The sequence below is a fragment of the Poecilia reticulata genome, linkage group LG22 (assembly GCF_000633615.1).
Source record: "Poecilia reticulata strain Guanapo linkage group LG22, Guppy_female_1.0+MT, whole genome shotgun sequence".
NCBI classification, from domain to species: Eukaryota; Metazoa; Chordata; class Actinopteri; order Cyprinodontiformes; family Poeciliidae; genus Poecilia; species Poecilia reticulata.
The window spans coordinates 6,721,792-6,741,867 of record NC_024352.1 but is presented as its reverse complement, the minus strand read 5'-3'; the positions used below and the strand labels follow the sequence as shown (position 1 = coordinate 6,741,867).

The following is a 20,076-nucleotide window of genomic DNA, read 5'->3' as shown; positions in this document are numbered from 1 at the left end:
TGAGGAAACCGGAGTTCCCGGAGAAGACCCACACATGCACAGGGAGAACATGCAAACTCCATGCAGAAAGACCGGGGCTGGGAATCGAACCCAGAACCTTCTTGCTGCAAGGCAACAGCTCTACCAACTGTGCCACTGTGCAGCCTAGGAGTGATTGTGCCCCTGTTTATAACACAGCAAGTCCATAACATTATACCATTTATTGTGTCATATGTGCAAAATAAAGCAGTCTCCTTGATTTTTGAAAGTTTATTGTTCTTGACTCTTACAAATATATTTATAAATTGATTGTAAGCTTTATGTTCCACAATGATGGACAAAATTAGGAGAAAATAGCGTCAGAATTTTTATTTTTTATTTGTTTACACATTCAAACATATTTAACTGTTTTTCTACATGAAAATCAAACATGCACATGAAAAGAAACAGCGCTATCGTATCTTAAATTCATCACTTCACCAGTACACGTCACAATTGTGGCCCTTTCATACCCTAACTTTACAGATTTACTGTTTCTGCACAATTTGTCCTAATTTACTCATAGTCTATTTATGTGAACATTTAATTTTAATTATAGTGAATATACGCACCAACTGATGTGATCAAGGGTCATAATCTCCAGAACCAACCCAAGGAATAAGTGGATTTAATGGATTAGGCCTTCACAGGGGCCCCAAAGAGCACTTAACTTTTTATAAATAACATAGATATCAAAATGTCACATTTGTTTAATAGTGCATTAAACATTAATTGGTGGATTGGTATTAAACCATAAGAGCTATTGGAGACCCAGACAATTTATTCTCTGCTGTTCAAATTCCAGTAAAGTCTTCTGGCTCAAAATATAAGGAAAGAGGGTAAAAGTTAAAGATATTAATTATCTGTAGATTTTTAACAATTTGTAACTGCCATAGATATTTTCACAATGCGCTGAATACTAGCTACAAAGAAAAGCAAACCTTTGCGTAATAGTCGCAGTACATCAGTACGACACGGCTGAAAGAGAAGGTGGAAGGAACAAAAATGGCTACGTATGAAAAAGAAAATGGCAAAAGGGAAAATCGACCTGAAGTCATCAGTCGCCTGTGCGTTCCTGTCTCTCCTTTACAAGCATTTGAGGACGTAGAAGTTACAGGCAGTCCCCCGTGGACAGCTGCACAGGGTGCCGATGCGTGCGCCTTTACGCACGGCGCATGGCTCCCCTGCATCACACTGCACAGAAAAAACAAATGAGTTAATTGCAGATGTGGACAGGAGTGACACGCTGAGTTTTGTGTTTGAAACTAAAAGCATGGAGTCAAATTAGAGATGGGTTGTAGTTTTCCAAAAACTGAAGAAGACAAAAAGTGATTAACAGTACAGTCACAACTCATTTTACATTCACTATATGCCAAACTATCTAAACTCTGGCTTGTGCGACACTTCAAAAAGAAAGCGGGGAAATGAAACAAAGTGAAATAAAATTAAATCTGTTGTTTAGGTTGTTGTTTGTGATCCGTTGGCTTACCGAGGGTAGCCAGCCAAGCTTCTTCTCCAGGGGCATTTCTTTGTTTCTCAGCTTTTCCAGAACTTCTTGCAAAGCATCAATCTGAAAGGGAAAACATATTTTAAATTTAAAAAAAAAAAAACTAAGGAAGCTCTAGCTTAATATTTAAAATGTCGATGAATGCTAGAAATCTCTTACCAGGTCTTTCTCCTGCTGGGTTTTCAGGGTGAAGTCGACGGAGCGTGTCTCCAGCGAGGACTCCTCGGCTCGGGATGCCCGCAGGTAGGCGCAGCAGGTGGCCGTCAGAAGGAAGAGGAGGGTCCGGACGCTGACCATGGTGTGAAATATAAGCCAGAAGAGTGTTTCTCAGAGGAGAGTGTGGAGAGATATATTTGCGAAGAATGTCCCACCAACACGGCCTTATATATGCTTCACAGGGAATGGTGACATCAGCCAGCCTCTGAAATATTAATCTAAACTTTGTCTTGTGTGACACTGATCTGCAACTTTTTATCTTTGGAAAGGATTTAACCAGCTGAAATGGATTTGCCCTTGAAATTCACAAATTCAAATTGTGTGAATTTTTTTGAATCTTGTGGATTTCTCAGCAAGTATGCTTTTAATTTCAGCTGGATATTGTCAGATTAAACGAAAGTCAATTAAAAGAAATACTCTCTCCAAAGATCTCAATATTACTTTAAGATGTTAGTGGCTTTAAGCCAACTATCTGACTCACTCATGAGTCACGTTGATGTGCCAAAGACTTGAGGCTCTTGTGAATGTGTCAACTCATCCATTACAGCGTCACAAAGAACAATTGTTTGACTAATTATGAAAGTGTCAACTCTAAATTAAGTTGTTGAACAGTTTGGATCTATCAGAGATGAATTGTTCATGAGCACAGACCATTCTTCATCTATAATTCAACACTGTTCCTGCCTGTCCATCTTCTGATGTTTTCACTTTTCAATGCAGCCTAAGTCAGACCTCAAATTAACCTGCTCTGACACCAATCTGTAATCAAGATTTCATTTCCTCCTTCACGGATGACCTTCACCCCAACACCACACGCTCCTTCAAAGGAAATGGACGTGGGCAAATGTGAGGTAGACAGACCTGTGTTTGCTCATTCAAACCATGTCAAAGACCTTTTACTCTCATTACACCTGACAGGCCACCAAACGGAACAAAACTTCCTTCGCTGGCTCATGAAAAAGATTAATCAGAGCGCAAATCCTTTAATGTTCTTGTCTGTCTATCTATCTTGGAGGAGAAAGTTGTTGTAGGTGGCCACTCACACCACTAGGGGGCAGCAGCATATCCTGTAAGTCGGAAGCAAGCGACACAACCGGAAGTTTATATTCCAGCAGCTTTGTGAGCTAATCCTTTTCGGCATTCTTTGGTTTTTCTCTTTGCGTGGTATTACAACCAAAAGCAACAATGTCCGAAAGAAAAGTCTTGAATGTAAGTAATCAAAAGAGAACATTTTCATTTAACGTCAAGGGCATATCTACAACTTGGAAGAATCACAGAGGGTTAGCGTTAGCAGCGATGCTAAATGCTGTGTTTGAAACTTTGACGCTTTTTAAGATATCTGTTTTGTTATCATTAATATGTATACGTTGAGGTTTTAAATCACATAGCTGTTAGTTATTGTGTGCACTCAACGGTAAACTTTGCTCCAATATTCTACTTTTCTCAGAAATACTACCCTCCGGACTTCGATCCTGCCAAAATCCCAAAACTTAAACTCCCGAAAGATCGTCAGTATGTGGTCAGATTGATGGCTCCGTTCAATATGAGGTATGTCTGTTTATTCTAATAGCTAAATTAGGGGGTGGGGGAAATAAGCTGATTTGCTCTGTTTGCCCCCTCTAAAACGTGGCAGCATCATTTCAGATATGCTAAGGATGACCGTGCAGATGACATTTCCCTATTATTTCTATGTTGTATTAAAAGAGGAGAATTGTTGATTTAAAGGGGAGTAGCGCTTGAATTACTCTTTATTTGTTAACCAGAGAAGCTGAAAGGAAACACAAGTCATCACCTTCATTTTGTACCAAGATGTCACAAAGAGACTCGTTGCTTTGAAGAAACGTTCAGGGCTCCCAGGAAAAACCAGAAAGTACCTGGTTTTTAAGCGAGTTTGGTGTCAAGAATTGCAGCAAGGAAGCAACTTACCTCTCCTAAGAACCATAAAGGATAAACTGATATTCTGTAGTAAGTAGGAGAGAACCCAAAAACCTTGGTACTTACTGGGGGAAATGAAAAGAGCTTCATCTGATAAGCCCTCTTCACAGTGTTGAATATTAACTGTAGCTACTTTCTGTTTTGCAGCCATAATATAGCTATAGACCTCAAATTATAGACCTCAAATTAGTTTTTCATAGCTATGTCAGTTGCTTTGTGGTCATCTGTCTATTGAATAAGATAAGGCCCTTATTACCAGATTCAATAAATTATTAGCTGCTATAAATAACTTGATCTTCAGTGAGAAACGTTTTCTAAAAGCTAATATCTCTTCTGATACGCAGGTGTAAGACATGTGGCGAGTACATCTACAAGGGAAAGAAATTCAACGCTCGTAAAGAGACCGTTCAGAACGAACTATACATGGGACTGCCGATCTTCCGATTCTACATCAAATGCACTCGGTGTCTTGCTGAGATCACATTTAAGGTGAGGTGTAGATGTCAGATCATTGTCACTAACTACTGCTAGCTTTTTTTTTTTTTGTTTAATTTAAAGTCTTGCAATATGAATCAAACAATTAACTTAATATGATATTACAGACTGACCCAGAGAATACGGACTACGCCATGGAGCATGGCGCAACACGTAACTTCCAGGCCGAGAAACTCATTGAGGAAGAGGAGAAGAGGATCCAGCAGGAGAGGGAAGACGAGGAATTAAACAACCCCATGAAGGTCTTTTGTTTTGTCCACCGTGTTTGTTGCTTTTGCTAGAGTTAACACAAAGAATGAAGAAGTGATTGTGGCTTGATCCGTCGCCAGGTGTTAGAAAATCGCACAAAGGATTCCAAGATGGAGATGGAAGTTCTGGAGAACCTCCAGGAACTGAAGGAGCTGAACCAGAGGCAGGCTCTGGTGGACTTCGAGGGAATGATCGATCGATATAGAGAGCTGGAAAAAAGAGAGAGGGAGCGAGAAAAAGAGGAGGACGAGCGCGAAACGAAGTGAGTGAGGGAGGACCGAACAGAGTAAAACACGGCATCAAACCTGCACACGAAACCAGCCTGTAAAGTTAAAATGTTTTTTGTTTTGTTTTTTTCAGAGAGATGTTGGAGCGTGTGCTTGTGAAAAGACTGAGAGACTCTGACTCCGATTCAGACAGAGAGGAGCAGAGCAGCAGCAGCCAGTCAAAGGAGTCCTGTGCAGACAAACCAACAGATATTCTCACCACTGACAAAACTGATGTGCAGGTTTGTGGAAACCCTGCTGCAGAAAATTGTTTGAAAGAAATCTAATTATTTGGGTTCTTTTTTTTTCTTCTTCTTCTTTTTAGTTAATGCTTAATATTTCAGTATCACAATTTGAATGTAATTATTTCCTTGTGGGTGATTGTTTTGCACACATATATAATAATCATAGTTCTTTAGTATCTGATTTTTATTCTTCCGTAAAGTCAGTCAAATATAGCCTATTATCACTAACTTTGACAGTTTTCTGCTTTTTTCAAATATTAATAGCCCTTAAACAAAAATCAGGTTGCAAGAAGAAATTAAGTGTTGGTGACATGCTGTGTTTTCACAGGGAGCTTCATCTGGTGGAGTAAAGAGGGCCAAGGTGGAGAGCTGGGAGAAGAGCGTTGGTACCCTGCAAGGTCGGGGGGCGTTGAGCTCCCTGGTGGTGCGAAAGAAACCAATGGCGACGGATAAAAGACCCGCTCCAGAGGAAGCAACTGTTTCTCCTGTATCAAAAACGGGTAAATGCACCCAAATTACAACCAGCTGATGACGGATTGCCTGCTTTAGTCAAACGTGTCTGTTGAAATTTTTTGTTTGTTTTGCAGATTCAAAGATGTCAACGGGTGACTCAACGGATGCTCCTAAATCCAGCGTCTCCCAAAACGGCTCGTCATCTCTCAGCCTGCTGGGGGCATATTCAGATAGCGACAGCAATGACAGCGAGTGACAGCAGATGTAGAGAGGAAGACGTGTGAAAGTTCAACTCAGAAACTAAATCAGTTATATTGTCATCCACCCTCGTAAAAATCATTAAAAATATATATCATTTTATGATTTGTTTTTGAGTTAAAATAAATGTATGGTGATTGTGTAATATTTGTGTAATATTTTTTTCCATTAAAATATTTTATTCAAACTTAAAAAGACTGATTTGACTGCAGTGGTCATAGAAAGTAAGACATAGTGATGAATTAAACTGTGCTTGTGTCACGTTTTATTGCAAAAACATGATCCATCATCTATACCTGCTCTGTCATTAGGCAACACAGGAATTAAAAAAGCAAACACTGTATTTCATAAAAATGCAGCCATTTTTTTTAAAACACACTTGTTCCGGTGTTTCTAGAAACTTGATGAACTCCTGGTCTCATTCTGTTATTAAAATTAAATCCAGTGTAATTATATGTAAATGGAACATACATTTATTTTTCAGCAAGGCATAAAAGATTAAAACATTACTTGAGATGAACATTTCGTTTGCACTTGTCCAACGTGGAGGTGAAGGAATATTATAAAAACATCCAGAAAAGCCACCTGGAGTGTGTTCTATATTGGCTTTTTCTATAATTACACTAAAATAAACAAAATGACGTTCAGAAGATAAGAGGATTGAGGCCACAACAAAAAAAAAATTTAAAGGGGCCGAACATAAAACTTAAACACCAACGTCTAAAATCGTAGGGGTTTTTTTTCTCAAATATGGCACCACAATGGACTGTTGAAAGATTTCTGGTATAATCTACTCCAGATCCTACAGACCTATTTAAAACTAAAGAGATACATTTCTTAAACATAGCTCCTTTATACGTGAGAAAATGGTTGCTCAGAAATAAATCTGTTTCTTTAAATTTACGGCACTAAAAATATCCCAACATCCCACCTCCGTGCCCTCGACGGCAGACAGCCGTGCCAGTCAATGTTGTCCCGGGGTCAGTCCAGCCTGCTCCACGCTCTGGAAAGCTCCAGCTAACACCAGCCGACTATAAACCAGTCGGCTATAAATCGGTTTTTCTTCCAGAATGTCTTATTTTTTAGGAGAGACAACATTGATGAAAACTCCCTGATGATAACCGGAGCGGGAGGAACCGTCGGTCCAAAGAAAGAGAGTGAGTTTTTTTTTTTATTATTATTTTAGCTTAAGCTAACTTAGCTTCTCCGTGTTTACTGAGGGATGCTCTTGAGCTGCGTCGCTCATTTATTTAGCAATTAATATTTCAGAGGTAAAAAACATTTTTTTTTCTGCTTTTTATCTTGACGATAATATCCGGGGAGGAAATTGTTGGCTCGAAACCTAGACGCTTTCTAGCTCGGTAGCTGAGTTAGCTGGCTGATGTTATTCAAGTAATTGAAGGCAGCTATTTGATTAAGCTTGACCGGAAAGCAATGAAGACTAAAAGGTTATATTTTATTATTGACCTATTGAGTTTTTATTTTTATTTAATTTTTTATTAAAAGTGTAGTTACTACTGTATTAACTACTATCATGGTTCTGCGTCTTGCTATAGTTATCAATATATTGCACCAAGTTGCACCACACACACTTATGTGATGTGATTTATCCACCTGCAGATAATAAAATAAATACTCTTTTAAAAACAACCTGCATATTTACTATCACGTCTTCATATCTTGGTTATAGCAGCAGCAGTTCAGGCTTTATTGCTCCAGACTTTTCTCTTTTTCTGCTCCACTCCTAAAGATGTTTAAGGAAGACCGTCGACTTCAGCTCCAGATATGAACGCCTCATCTCCAAAACATCCAGAAAGCGTCACTGTTAGATCCACAAATGCTTCTCTGTTTGGGGTAGCAGTGTTAAAGATTAATTTGTTCATTTGTTTTGCTGTCCTTGATGAAGAAAATCATCCCAACAGCATAATGCTGCCAGCGCCGTGTGTCAGATTGAGATTTTGTTTTAACCTGACCCTGCTTTACTGGGTTTCAGTGATGCATGCAATGTAAATTACTGAACTATCACATTGTCGACTTTCTCATAAAACCACAGTGGTCTGTTATTCAACCCTTGGATGTTTAAACCAGCTTCAGGAGAAAGAGAGAACTTTACCAGCAACGAGCCACTGTCCAAATATTTCAGAGTTATGACTGTATCATTGCACTGTTTTCCTCAGATCCATGGCAAAGTGGCTCAAGGACTACCTAAACCTTGGCAGCAGGCGTGATCCTCCTCAGCCACCGAGGCCAGATTACACTGAGAGTGAGATATTGAGGGCCTACAGAGCTCAGAAGGAGCTGGACTTTGAGGACCCCTACCAACACTTGGAGAAGGAGCATCAGAATGGGGGCTTTGGCTCTTGCAGCACAACTGTGAGCCTCCCCTCCTTCCCTGCGTTTGGCTCTGTGGTGTCTGACGGTGTGGAGGTACGAAACCGCAGCCTTGACGCTCGGCTCAGTCTAATCCTTTCTGAACACATCACATCTTAAATTGTTGCTTTCGGTCATGCATCCTGAGGTTTTATTTATTTGCGTTCACCGTTTTTTTTGTTGTTTTGTTTTTTTTCTCTGTCAGCAATCTGTTTGGTTATTTAGTCTCTTTGAATTATTTTCATTCACATTCAGGTGAAAGTTGTGTCTCCAAAACACAGACTAATTAAAGTGGACTCTCAGGAGTTTGGCCGCTGTAAAATTCCTCTCAGTCCAGTCACTGTTCACGAAGAACCTGTAAGCATTATATTTTTAATGTTTGATGTATATATATATATATATATATATATATATTTTGTACATTTTCTCCCTTCACCTCTTTCTCACAGACCTTTATTTCGATTTGCACTCATTTCCACGTCTCCTCTCATTGCCTTTCTTAACTCAACATAAACTCCCTTTATGTTTTCACATGCTATTTTTTTTTTTTTTTGGACCGGCTCCCCGCAAAGGTGATTCCTTCCGCCCCGGCAGCATCAGATGGTGAAACGGATTACTCTGATCCCTTTGATGCCCGTCCAAACCCGAGAGGCCGACCGAACTGGGAGCTCAAATCTGCACCGACAGACTGCTGCAGCTACATGGAGCCATTCGAAGCCCAGCGGATCATTGCAGGTTTAGTAATGAGACTCGCATGGGCTGAAATAATGCAAAAAAGGCAAACGATAGCATGCTGTGCTCTTGCCATATTAGACCTTTTCGAAGGATTTCGATCCTAACGTAAGATTTTCCAAAAACCTACTGAACGTTTGTAAAAAAAAGCTAGTTTTAGGTTTTGTACCGTCAGGGATTCAAGCTGACTGACGATTTTTGCTACGTGACGAACTTCAAGGGGTTTTTCATTGTATCTGTCTGTTTACTGTTTAGATCTGCAACACACGCCAATGACAAACAGGAGCCCGAGCGGAGACGGTGGCCAGTTATACGATAACCCTTATGAGGAAAAGAGCCGCCATCAGCATCGAGCTGCTCCACCAGCTCAGCAGCAGCAGAAAAGCGACACTGGAGCGGCCCTGATGGACAGCAGGGAGAGCCGGCTGCCTCAGGACGACGAGCGGCCGGCTGATGAGTACGACCAGCCATGGGAGTGGAAGAAAGACAACATCTCTAAAGCTCTAGCAGGTAAACCCGGGCGATCCAAGGACGGGAAATCTATTCAGTAAGGAGGTTAACACGCTTTGCTTTCTGCGCGGCTGCAGTTCAGTTCGAAGGAGCAGAAAGGGAGCGCTCCCGAGCTCAGCCGGAGCACACGAGGTATGCCAAGACGGGCTCTGCGTCGTCCGCGTGCGATGCCACAACTCTGCGGCTTGTTGGCGACACGCCTCCTCTGCTGGGTGAGAGGGTGGATCCGTCTCTGCCTCTGGAGAAGCAAGTGTAAGAGGAAATCTGCATCTGTGCTAATGACGGTGACGGTGTTTGATGTGAATTTCTGTTTTCACATAGCAGATCTAAATGACTGTATACTACGAAGGAGGATTAAGGCCACAAAGGAAGGAAAATAATAGTGTAATAATGTGTAAAGAGAGATGTCAGACTTTTATCAGCCATGTAAAAACAATCCAACTTATGCAGTGTCTTAAAGGTCTGCCTTTAGATATGTCTTTACTAACAAAAAAAAAAAGAAGTTACACGTGGTGTGTTTTTTTTCCTTGTGGTTGCCTGCAGGTGGTATCACGGCGCTCTGAGCCGCTCAGAGGCAGAGTCTCTGTTGACTCTGTGTAAAGAGAGTTCCTACCTGGTTCGGAAAAGCCAGACCTGCCAGAACGACTACTCTTTATCACTCAGGTAGACATTCGGCCCTAATTTCTAGCCCGGTTCACAGTTTATGTCTCGCATTTGTCCAGTTTCAGTCGTTCTCTACTCGTACATTTAATGAAAGCACAGAAACACACATTATCATAATGTTTTATAACCACTGCGACCTTGTTTTGTTGTTGGAAGCTGCCGACGGGGGAATTCCTTCATCGTACGATTAAGGTTGCTGCTTGTAAGATCATGTTTGATTTAAACCTTCAGGCAGTTTTTACTCTTCTGTAATTTTTTGCTTCACCTGTTCTTCTACTAACGGAGCATTATGTAAAAAGTTTCAAAAGTCTGTAAATATCACGTCCATCTAATTTTTTTTTTAAACAAATGGACCGCCACATAATAAAACTGTAACCAAAACGGCTGTTTTCTATTTAAACTGCAGATATTGCCAAGCAGAAATGTAAAGCAGAGTCACAAATAAAACTGCATGTGCAAACTTGGATAGAGAACACCCCCAAAAAAGAAAATACTTGATGGAGAGCCAACACAAACTCTACCCTCGACTCAAAACTAAATTACAAAATGCTTGGGTGGTGATAAAGGTTTTATCAAACCAATTTTATTAACTAAAATTTTCATCAACATTTCCTCACCAATGATGGAGCCGTGCCAGTCTCAGAGAAATGCTTTGAGGAGACAACTTTTGAGTTTTTGATTGTCGAGAAGTTTTCTGGTGCCTTTCATACCTAGCCTCATCAGAGGCAGCCTGGGGCTCCCTGTTAGCAACATAAACAGAAGCTGCTAACAAGTTGTCACACCTGTGGCTAACATGTCATCCCTTTACACAAAGCAGCTCTGGTTCTGGAAGACTGCTGTTTTTGTACAAAGAAGAAATCCGTTTCATTTTTACAGGCGCGTTTTTTTTTTTTTTTCTTTTGTGATCAGAGTTGTGAGCCTTGGAATGGGCTCTTTTTTTTTTGTTTTGTTTTGCACAATTTTAGTGTGAGATGAGAAGTTTCTAACAAATGAGAACCTGCTGCCTATTTTATGTTTCCTTTCCCATCCACATTTCTCTCTGAAGGTCTTCATAAAGACTCTCAGTCAGTCAACATGAGGGCAGCTGTTGTGAAATAATTCACCCTCAGCCTTGGAGCTGCTCCTAATCTTTTCTAAGTACCGTGAGAAGGTATAGTTATTTGGCAGGGTTATATTTACATGAAAGGTTATGGATAAATGTATAGGTTGCATTACTTGTAGTCAACTTTTATTTTTATTTATGTCATTTCAATCATTTCCAAATATGTTCACTTTTTAGATTGGACAATAAAACTTCAAATTAGACATTTAGGGCGTTGTACTCTAATGACCTTCAGGTCTTAAAAATCAAAGTGTGAAGAGGAAAGCTGTCTACATTGTGCACCGCATAGTAGTTTGTGAGTGTGTGTGCAGACCCAAGGGTTAACCTTAAATGTCAGCTTCTCATTAGCTGTAAGCAGAAAACCATCACAATTAACAGAAACGAAGGCTTGAAAACAAAAGTCTGAGTGGAATTAATCACCTGTGTTGTTTCGTCTTCCTGTCAGGAGTTGTAAAGGCTTCATGCACATGAAGTTCACCCAGTTCGCAGACGGCCGCTACGTTCTCGGTGAAAACAGTCCTCCTTTCTGCACCATCCCCGAGGTCATCCACTACTACACCACACACAAACTGCCCATCAGGGGAGCCGAGCACATGTCCCTGCTGTACCCCGTCATTGTGCAGACCCTCTGACGCTGACGCACACAATGCCGTTCCGCCTGGTGCTACTGAAAGCAAAGTCTACTCAATATTTACAGATTACGTCTTCACATTTTTCCACTGCGACCCTCCAAACGCTGCCCTGAAGAAGTTGCTTGGTGCCATGTTTTCAGTGTGTTGGCATAAAATATTTGTTTTAATATCAAGAAGGGCGTTTTAAAGTGTTTTAAGATGGCGGAATTGATTTACCATTCTTCGATCTGTGTATTGCCTTCATGCAGTCAAAGGATATACTTTAGTTTGTGCCAATAAACCATACATTTTTTTTGTTTTTCTCCCGTTACTCTCATGTGGTTTTCACTAGATAGCCAGGTTATTAAAACCACAGACAGCAAACAACGCTTATTATTGCCCTTGAAGTATCTGTTACTAAATGACCCACACACACTACACCAGTCAGCCTGGCCTTCCTTTGCTTCCTTGGACTCGGGTTTTCAGAGGCTTGTGAATGTCCTGCAGTGTTGCAGCCATGCACCCTGCAGTGTTCTCGTTTCATCATGTTGCTGTGTCACGTTACCTTGACAACAAACTCCTGCAATACTAGCTTAGAGAGTATTTACTACAGTGTTATACAGAAAGATGGCTTTGTGGTCCTGATTATCAAAGAAACTTTGGTAGGTTATTTACTGTGCTATTTTATACGACTCTAAATGTAAGCTCAAAATAAAGGTGTTCTGTTTTCCACTTTGTGCTGTTTTTTTGTTTTGTGTTTTTTTTCCAATAGCAAATATACGTTATTTAACTTTCAAAAACCTGACACGTGTTGTAATGACTGCAAATTAAATGTTAATTGAGGGAAATCATAAGTCAAGGTTTGTTCAAGGTAATGTGCAGTGTTGGCTTTCCACCACAGGCCATTACTACTGATCACCTGTCCACTGAAGTGGACGGCATGCACCAGTGGCAATATTTTGACAGGTATTGATATCAGTACTCTTGACTATAGATCTACAATATGCAACATTTCCAGCAAATATTTTGACTCAAAAATAAACTGGCATATCTTAGTTCTTAACTTGATGTCCATTGTTACCATTAAGAAGTAAAGTTTTTATACGTTACTGGTCAATGGTAGCAATAGTAACAGCGGAGATGAGGATGATGAAGACCCTTTGATCACTGAGATAAAATCAAGGTGTTGGAAGGACATGAAATAACTGGAACCTACGGATTACAAACCTGTATGCATTCCAAAAAAGAAAATAAATTATTTCCTTAACGGATCAGAAAGTGAAGACATTTCCAGTAATTATGGAATCATGTACCTCAGATACCTGAGGTCAAGAATGCATTGATCATCAGAGCCAGGTCTTCATCTTGACATCATACTTACGTGTTTTTTCACTTCTTGGAGAAGGTAAATGAATCACTTGCATTTCAAGGCATCTGTAGCTTGTGTGCTAATAAATGAGGGTTCCATCCAGACACGCTCAACAGAACCAGTGCCATCCCATCACCGTTGAAACGCAGACCGGTGTCTAAGGCAGCGGTGTCCAAAGTTGGCCCTGGAGGGCCGGCATCCTGCATGTTCTAGTTTTCTGCTTGGTGGTAGCAACTTCCTCCTCAGCATTCTCCTACAGCCAAAAATATCAACATGCAATGATCCAGCCTGCAGACTAAACTACATATATCTGCATCCAATGTGTTGTTTGCAACCTGGGTGCTTTGAGCATTTTCATGCGCATTCCTTGAATTCGCACACCAACGTGCTAATTTCACTGTGAATGAGGCACTGAAAAGAATCACGACACAATCGAAGAAGACAGACGGTCATCGACCAAGCTTCGAAAATGGTTCCGATACCACTGTAGTATTCCTGAACGGGAAGATGTTCTTCGGACTGCTTTTCTTGAGTCAGATTAGCTAGCTCTAGAATTCCATCCGGAACCTGTGTGTCATACTCAGAGCAGTGGGGTTTGTTACCATACCAACAGAGTGCTGACCAGGGCAGCCAGTGTTCGTAGTAATGGAGACCTTAGCTTGGCACGATTACGCCGCCTAGAGGCAAGCTGGCAGAAGAGAGAAGGAGGTAAGCTCCGCATGACTCCTGACATTTGACCAGACTAAACTGACAACCACTTTAGACTTTCCAAATAAAATCTAGAGTAGATAGTTCCCACAAGCCCGAACCGGAAGTAAGTTACTCCAGAAATGCGCCAACTTGGTAGGCAAACGGTAAAGAGCGCTACATAGCAGGAGCATTGACAAAACGTAATTTTTTAAAGGCTTTTTCTGCGCTTCGGGAGAACTAATTCAGTGTCTAGCAAAAGCACGTCTTATGAAAATAGTCAACTAGTCATTTGTGTTTACCGACGAAGCTTTAATCGGGAATGATGATGTGTGGTTGTATTTTAAGAACGTGAAGTTGATCCGTGTCCCGAAAGACTCTCTCTATTGCGCAGATTGTAAGTTTAATTGCCAGAAACGGCAAATGGGAGAGAAAGCATAAAAATAACGTGATAAAGCTATAATAAATTAAATCAAATCAAATCAAATAAACTTGTACAGTTTAAAATCATGTGACATAAATGAGCAGTAACTGAATGTAAGTTAGGCTTTTTTGTTCAAACACAGTTGTTGCAGCCAGAAAAAAATATCTGCACATCTACAATTTATGTTTATGTTTAATACTTTCTACCACAGTTGCAGCCCAGCCTTATTCATCACCAGAAACCTAATCTAAACTCAACCCTTGTTTGGAGGAAATAAAGGTCTGGCTGGAGCACAGCCTTCTCCAACTCATCAGCTCCAAAACTGAAGCCATCCTTGTGGGCTCTCCTTATCAGATCCAATCATAATCCATAACCAGCATCTTCTTTTCTGGTTCCAATATTCCTCTTTCATCTGTAGTCACAAATCTTAGTGTAAAACTGGATCCACAGCTCACTTTTGAATCTCATGTCAACTACCTCTGCGAGACTCCCTTCTTTCACCATTTCCAAAACCCATCCCATTTTCTCCCCCTCAGGAGCCAAAAAAAACTGCTCCACACCTTTGTCTCCTCCAGACTGGACACACACTTCTCATAGGGTTTATTAGAAAGACTCTGCAGAGGCTCCAGTACATCCAGCACTTTGCAGCTAGGATGCTGATGAGTGTGTACAGAGATGACCTCAAACCTCCACTGCCACTGGCTTCCCGTTTCCACCACAATTGACTACAGCATTTCCCTCCTCACACACCGATTAATCTACAGCAATGCCCCCACCTATCTCAAAGCACTGCTTAACCCTCAAAGCACAGCTTGCTTGCACCACTCCACCGTCTGAAACCTTCTCCACATACCTGAAACCAAACTGAGGCCCTCTGCGCTACCACTCCACATCTATGGAATGCCCTTCCTGACACTCTGAGGGTGCCAGAGTCCACGGACTATTTTAAGACATTTCTTTTTAGCCACATTTTTGGTTCACTTAGACGTTTATTTTTTAAACCTCTTTCATTTATTTATGTTTTTATTTTTGTCCATTGTAATTCCTTGTTTTGTTTTTAGACTGTTGTAACCCTTTGAAATGTCAAGGCGTAAAAGGCTTTATTAATAAAACATATTACTTTTTATAATTATTAATATATCACTATCCATATGGATAATAAAGCAATCAGAGTAAACCCGTGCTGTGTTAGATGGCATGTATTTCCTCTGGATATTTGCCAGCCAGTGTTTGATGTTTGATGCTTATCAGCAAAATTTGCTCATCTTTGCAGAATGTAGTGAAAACTTCTCTTTACTGCTTTATTGCTTCTGTTTTTACACACGTGACAATATTCAACCACCATGGTTGTAAATTGTTTACACTATCGACTATATTTAGCATTGTAGCTAATGTTAGCCTTTACACTGCTGCTTGCATTGTACTGGTGCACAACATGCTAATGATAGCCCGTGCTAGTGACAGTACTTTAACTAACGTTTGCTTTATAGCTCATTCTTGGCATTTTCATTTGACAAAGAGAGAGACTAACTATGTTATTTTAAGCTGTTTACCCAAAGCTGAAGCCTGTTGGACCTGACTATTAATTAAGACGCATGATTTGAGTCAGAGTGACGCACACTTTGACAGGCCCCCTTCAAATTTCTTCAGAAATCTTCTGGTTTTATTTTTGTCCTTACTCACCCAACTTTTTGTCAGACTCTTTCTTTCCATTACCATCTTACCCATGCAATCTTGCGTTGAGGCTGGTGACTATCTCCATCTGTCTTTGAGCATGAGGCTGGGAAAACTCTGGACAGGGTGACTCACACCTGAAGGCAATTTTAGAGGAGCCAATTAATGAGGCAGACATGTGGTCAGAGTACCAGGAAAAAACTCAAGCAAACACAGAGGAAACATGCGAACTCCATGAAGAAAGACCCCCAGATCTTCTTGCTGCGGGGCAACAGCGCTAACTGCATGAATTGACAATGTTCAAAATCTTTGAATATTGTTTCTAAACTACCTCTGCTTTTAGCATGGACCTGTCTGAGAACAAATTACATTAAGTTTAACCGTAGTAACTACTGTGCGTGGTATCAGAAGGCAAAAGGTTGCACTGGATTTTATTTGGGCTTGCCAAATCAAATGGATCTGAACATAAGTTAATAATGCATATTTTTTTTAGATTTAGTTTTGTAAAAGGTTTTGAAAACCATGTATCAGCTTCCTTCCACTTAGTGACTAGGCTCTCACTGCTTCATGTTGTCTTATCCTGTAAAATGCCAATTAAATGCATTGAATTGTGTGTTTAGAATATTAGGAACGTATGTGTCTTGACAATTTTTCCAAAGTGTGTGTGTCATCAGCCAACACTGCTGTCATGGGAACTGAAATTCAGCCACCATCTCGTCGTACGTCCGACCATTTCAAATATCTGGACCGGTAAGAATAATTAACATCAAAAGCTGATAATGTTCAGTTTCTCTCTTGTTTTTTAATGAGCCTCCTCTGGTTTTTCAGTCAAACTGCTCAGTGGCTCGAAAAAAAACCACCTCCGAAGTCAGAAGCCACCATCCCACCCCGTAGGGTTTCTATTATCGCCCCATTTTTTGGGTATGAAATTAGAATTTCTTTGTGATAATACAGCATTGTTTTTGTTTTTTCCTGCTTCTAGTAGAGTTGGCCCCTACTTGGGCAGACTTGACCAGAACTCGAACTTACTTCTCTCAAATCCGGTAAATATAGCAGTTTGAAGAATGAAGCTGACTTCTTCTGATTTCTGTTTTTTTACCATGTAAATGCACTCCAATGTACTATCTATGTCTTAACCTTTCCTATCTCTCATTTTGAAAAATATGCGGTTGCTAAACATCTTTCATAACCTATTATGCATATCAAACAGTTACTATAAACAAATAATGGAAAGTAAATCTGTATGTCTCACCCAGTCAGCCTACCTTTCATTTTGCCTCGTACATTTTTATATTACTATGACTAGATTAAAGTGTTTCTTTCTTTCCTTTCTTTTAGGCTTACTCCCACATCGAAGATCAGTCCATGGGCTCTCCATGCCTTCCCATCTGAACGAGTATGTGAACTTGCTCAACCTCGGCCCTTTGCAACGGGGTGGCAGGCTGAACTCCCTCTACCATCACCTGTGAGTAGCAACGTGTACATGTCTAAACACTGCTGTACTCGTGACAAGACCAGAGGTAGCCTATTGTGCCTCTTTTCTACTTATCACTCGCTAAGAAAGGTCTGAACATCAAGCCTAAAGAGCATCTGTACACTAAATTTTACACTTGTGGACACACGTGATTCTGATTTCTTCTGTTTGGTTTCCTCCTGAACCAACAGATCTAAAAGTTTTGTTTCTGAATCCTCATTACCAATGATTAAGTGTCCTTAGTTTTTTTTTTTGTCAATATGGGAAAAGTCCTTAAGAGTCCGTGGTTCCTATACAAGATGGAAAAGTATAGAAATGAAGAGTTTTCATGCACCCTCCTGCTGAAATAAATCCTGGATATAAACCTAGATCTCACTGAAGTAGCTATTTACATATACACTGGTCTGAAAATGCTTTGGGATCTCTTGTGCGCTTAACTGCATAGTTTCATATAGTTGAGAGATGAGTCTTTTACCTCTATAAGCCAATGTCATACAGGCAGAAGATGATGGAAAGAGTGACAAACAATTGTTTGATCAGTTCAGATACTTGCATTCATTAATAAATATGATGCTGTAAAACAACAGGAAGAGTTTAACGATACATACCATCTTCAGGATCTGAGTTTTAGTCATCTGGTATTGCAGTGGGCTTCATGCTCAAGCCCACTGAAATACCAGTGGGCTTGAGTATCCCACTGGTATTGCAGTGGGGTAGTCAGTACCAGTGGGATACTCACTGGTATAGAGTGAGTATCCCAAAAAGGATACTCACTCTATACCAATAGGTTTGGGGTCTTATCCTGCTAGAAGACAAACCTCCACTTGAGTCTCGCACTTTTCAAAAACTCTAACAGAATGACCTTCGTAGCAACCACTAATAACAGCTATAAGTGTCATATTTTTGGCCATTTTAAATGTAATATAACCAATTATATAATCCCTAACTAATGATGTAGCAAAAATTTTGAATGAACAACATGTAGTAAATAAAGGATCGCATTATCTAAAATTATGACTTCACATTGCTGCGTTATTTAAAACCGTTTCAAGTGAATAGTACAACAGATAATTCTCTAAATGGGTCTGACAAACATATTTACAGAGAGAGTACTTAAGTTTGAATGACTGTATGTAATACTCATTGAAACACCCGTAACTGCAAAAAAGTATTTTTCTTCCAAGAAATGGACCATTTATTTAGCATTACATTATCCACCTCAGTTATTGTGTTTTAAATCTGCGCCAATGATGCCCAATAACGATATTATTTGACTAATGTTTATGATTTTGGCTATTGTAGTTATCAACTTAATAACATTTAAATTGTCTCAAATACAAATGTTATTCATAGGTACTACGGTAGTGGCTGTAATTACGTTACTTCACCCTGTTTTGTACTACACCCTGTATTTAGCTCCATCCATCCTCCCACCGACTCTGACAAGCTTTACTGTCCCTCCTTAAGAGAATCGGGGGCAGAGTCAGGCGATAACATTTTACGATCCTACCAGATCTACTCTCTCTGTGTTGTGTTTTCTGTAGGTGAGTAGAGCGTCACTGACAGCAGTGGCCTCCCCCCGAACTTGCAAGCTCGCCCAGCCAAAGAAGCGGAATGCTGAAAATGACCCTAGCCACATATCTGAACCTCGACTTATGACCCATTTGATCTCAGCCCATCTAAGTCATCTAAGTATGCTAGCGGGTGAGTGTAAGTTACTTTCCTACAATGTTTTTTGATCAAGATGTTGCCTTTGCTCTGTCTGTTGCCTGATTGCATTTGTCTTTATAGTTCCAAAGGCAGAGCATCCGTTGCATAAGAGAAAACGCTCAGCACGCCGGCCAGTTTCCCCAGCAGCCAAAAGTTTCTTTCCCTCCAAGAGAATCCTTGAACTGTCCTTCCCCAAAATACGGAAAGATGTGTATGACGGATATGACCCTTTTGTTGTTAGCCATGCAGCTCTCTGTGGTAGCCCCTCTCCTCGGACATTACAGCTCGCTGTACCTGTGCCTCGAAAATGCACTCCAAAGGCATCTACCGCACGTAGTCCCTAGAGAGGTGTTCGTTGTTCTTAGTTTCATCACCAAACGCCTCGCTGAGATCATTTCATCCCAAACAGCAGTAAATGTGGCAGCTCTGCCTATTGCCTCAGTAATTAATCTTTGTGTTTTTTGTGGGTTGAATCCGAGCTCATCGAGTCTGTTAACAGTTTTACAGTGTGTTGTCTTAAAGTCAGTCATCACCGTATGTGAAGATGTTTAGTTACAGCTAAAATATTTTAAATCTATAGGTTAAGTACTTTATATTAAGTTTGTTACAAACAAGGTTTTTTTTGACACAGCACAATAACTGCCATCACATCTGTTACAAACAACGTCATTATTGCTATGGAAAAAAAAGAGAAAGATTTACTGTGCTTTTTGTATATATATCGACACCCTTTGATCTTGTACATCTTGATTTTTTTTTTATAAAGTCTGTTTGGGTGTTTTTCAAAGGTTAATATTGGGACCATGTCTTTTTTTTTCCATTTAAATAAATAAATAGCTAGGATAGCTGCAACTATGGTTCACGGATGATGCAGTTATTTACCCATTGCGTCATCATGCTATTTTAATCCATGTTTTACCTTTTTCAAAATACTTTAGTGCAGTTAAAATTGGTACTCCCCCCCAAAAAATAAAAAAAAACTTAGCTTAATTAATATGCAAATAATTTGATTTTGTTGCATTTTAAATATATCAGATTTTCAAACAACTTTTAAAAACAGATGAGAATAAACTGAGTAATAGGAAAAAAATGTCAAATTACGATTTCA

General features: G+C 40.1%; 3 protein-coding genes across 8 annotated transcripts; 2 read left to right on the top strand and 1 right to left on the bottom strand.

Moving 5' to 3' along the window:
* Nucleotides 1–341: 341 nt before the first annotated feature.
* Nucleotides 342–2,185, bottom strand: LOC103458445 (cocaine- and amphetamine-regulated transcript protein-like). Its single transcript, XM_008399266.2, has 3 exons — nucleotides 1,685–2,185; nucleotides 1,508–1,588; nucleotides 342–1,212 (listed from the first exon to the last, which is right to left on the bottom strand). Exons 1-3 carry the CDS (start codon nucleotides 1,820–1,822, stop codon nucleotides 1,105–1,107), a joined length of 327 nt encoding a protein of 108 aa, XP_008397488.1. The 5' UTR covers nucleotides 1,823–2,185; the 3' UTR covers nucleotides 342–1,104.
* Nucleotides 2,186–2,801: 616 nt separating this feature from the next.
* yju2 (YJU2 splicing factor homolog) lies at nucleotides 2,802–5,787 on the top strand. Its single transcript, XM_008399267.2, has 8 exons — nucleotides 2,802–2,950; nucleotides 3,189–3,289; nucleotides 4,021–4,165; nucleotides 4,279–4,413; nucleotides 4,501–4,682; nucleotides 4,781–4,928; nucleotides 5,260–5,431; nucleotides 5,519–5,787. Exons 1-8 carry the CDS (start codon nucleotides 2,927–2,929, stop codon nucleotides 5,638–5,640), a joined length of 1,029 nt encoding a protein of 342 aa, XP_008397489.1. The 5' UTR covers nucleotides 2,802–2,926; the 3' UTR covers nucleotides 5,641–5,787.
* Nucleotides 5,788–6,581: 794 nt separating this feature from the next.
* On the top strand, nucleotides 6,582–19,413 carry shda (Src homology 2 domain containing transforming protein D, a). 6 transcript variants are annotated; one of them, XM_017302627.1, is made up of 14 exons: nucleotides 6,582–6,799; nucleotides 7,820–8,069; nucleotides 8,268–8,369; nucleotides 8,585–8,747; nucleotides 9,000–9,254; nucleotides 9,332–9,506; nucleotides 9,798–9,917; nucleotides 11,465–13,707; nucleotides 16,444–16,534; nucleotides 16,613–16,674; nucleotides 16,770–16,827; nucleotides 17,123–17,249; nucleotides 18,803–18,962; nucleotides 19,050–19,413. In XM_017302627.1, the coding sequence occupies exons 2-8, from the start codon at nucleotides 7,824–7,826 to the stop codon at nucleotides 11,649–11,651; spliced, it is 1,248 nt and encodes a 415-aa protein (XP_017158116.1). In that variant the 5' UTR covers nucleotides 6,582–6,799; nucleotides 7,820–7,823; the 3' UTR covers nucleotides 11,652–13,707; nucleotides 16,444–16,534; nucleotides 16,613–16,674; nucleotides 16,770–16,827; nucleotides 17,123–17,249; nucleotides 18,803–18,962; nucleotides 19,050–19,413. The 6 variants fall into 6 exon arrangements, with proteins under 6 accessions (XP_017158116.1, XP_017158115.1, XP_017158118.1 ...); XM_017302626.1 differs by having other exon boundaries at nucleotides 16,767–16,827; XM_017302629.1 differs by lacking the exon at nucleotides 16,770–16,827 and having other exon boundaries at nucleotides 16,459–16,534; nucleotides 16,613–16,705.
* Nucleotides 19,414–20,076: the final 663 nt, after the last annotated feature.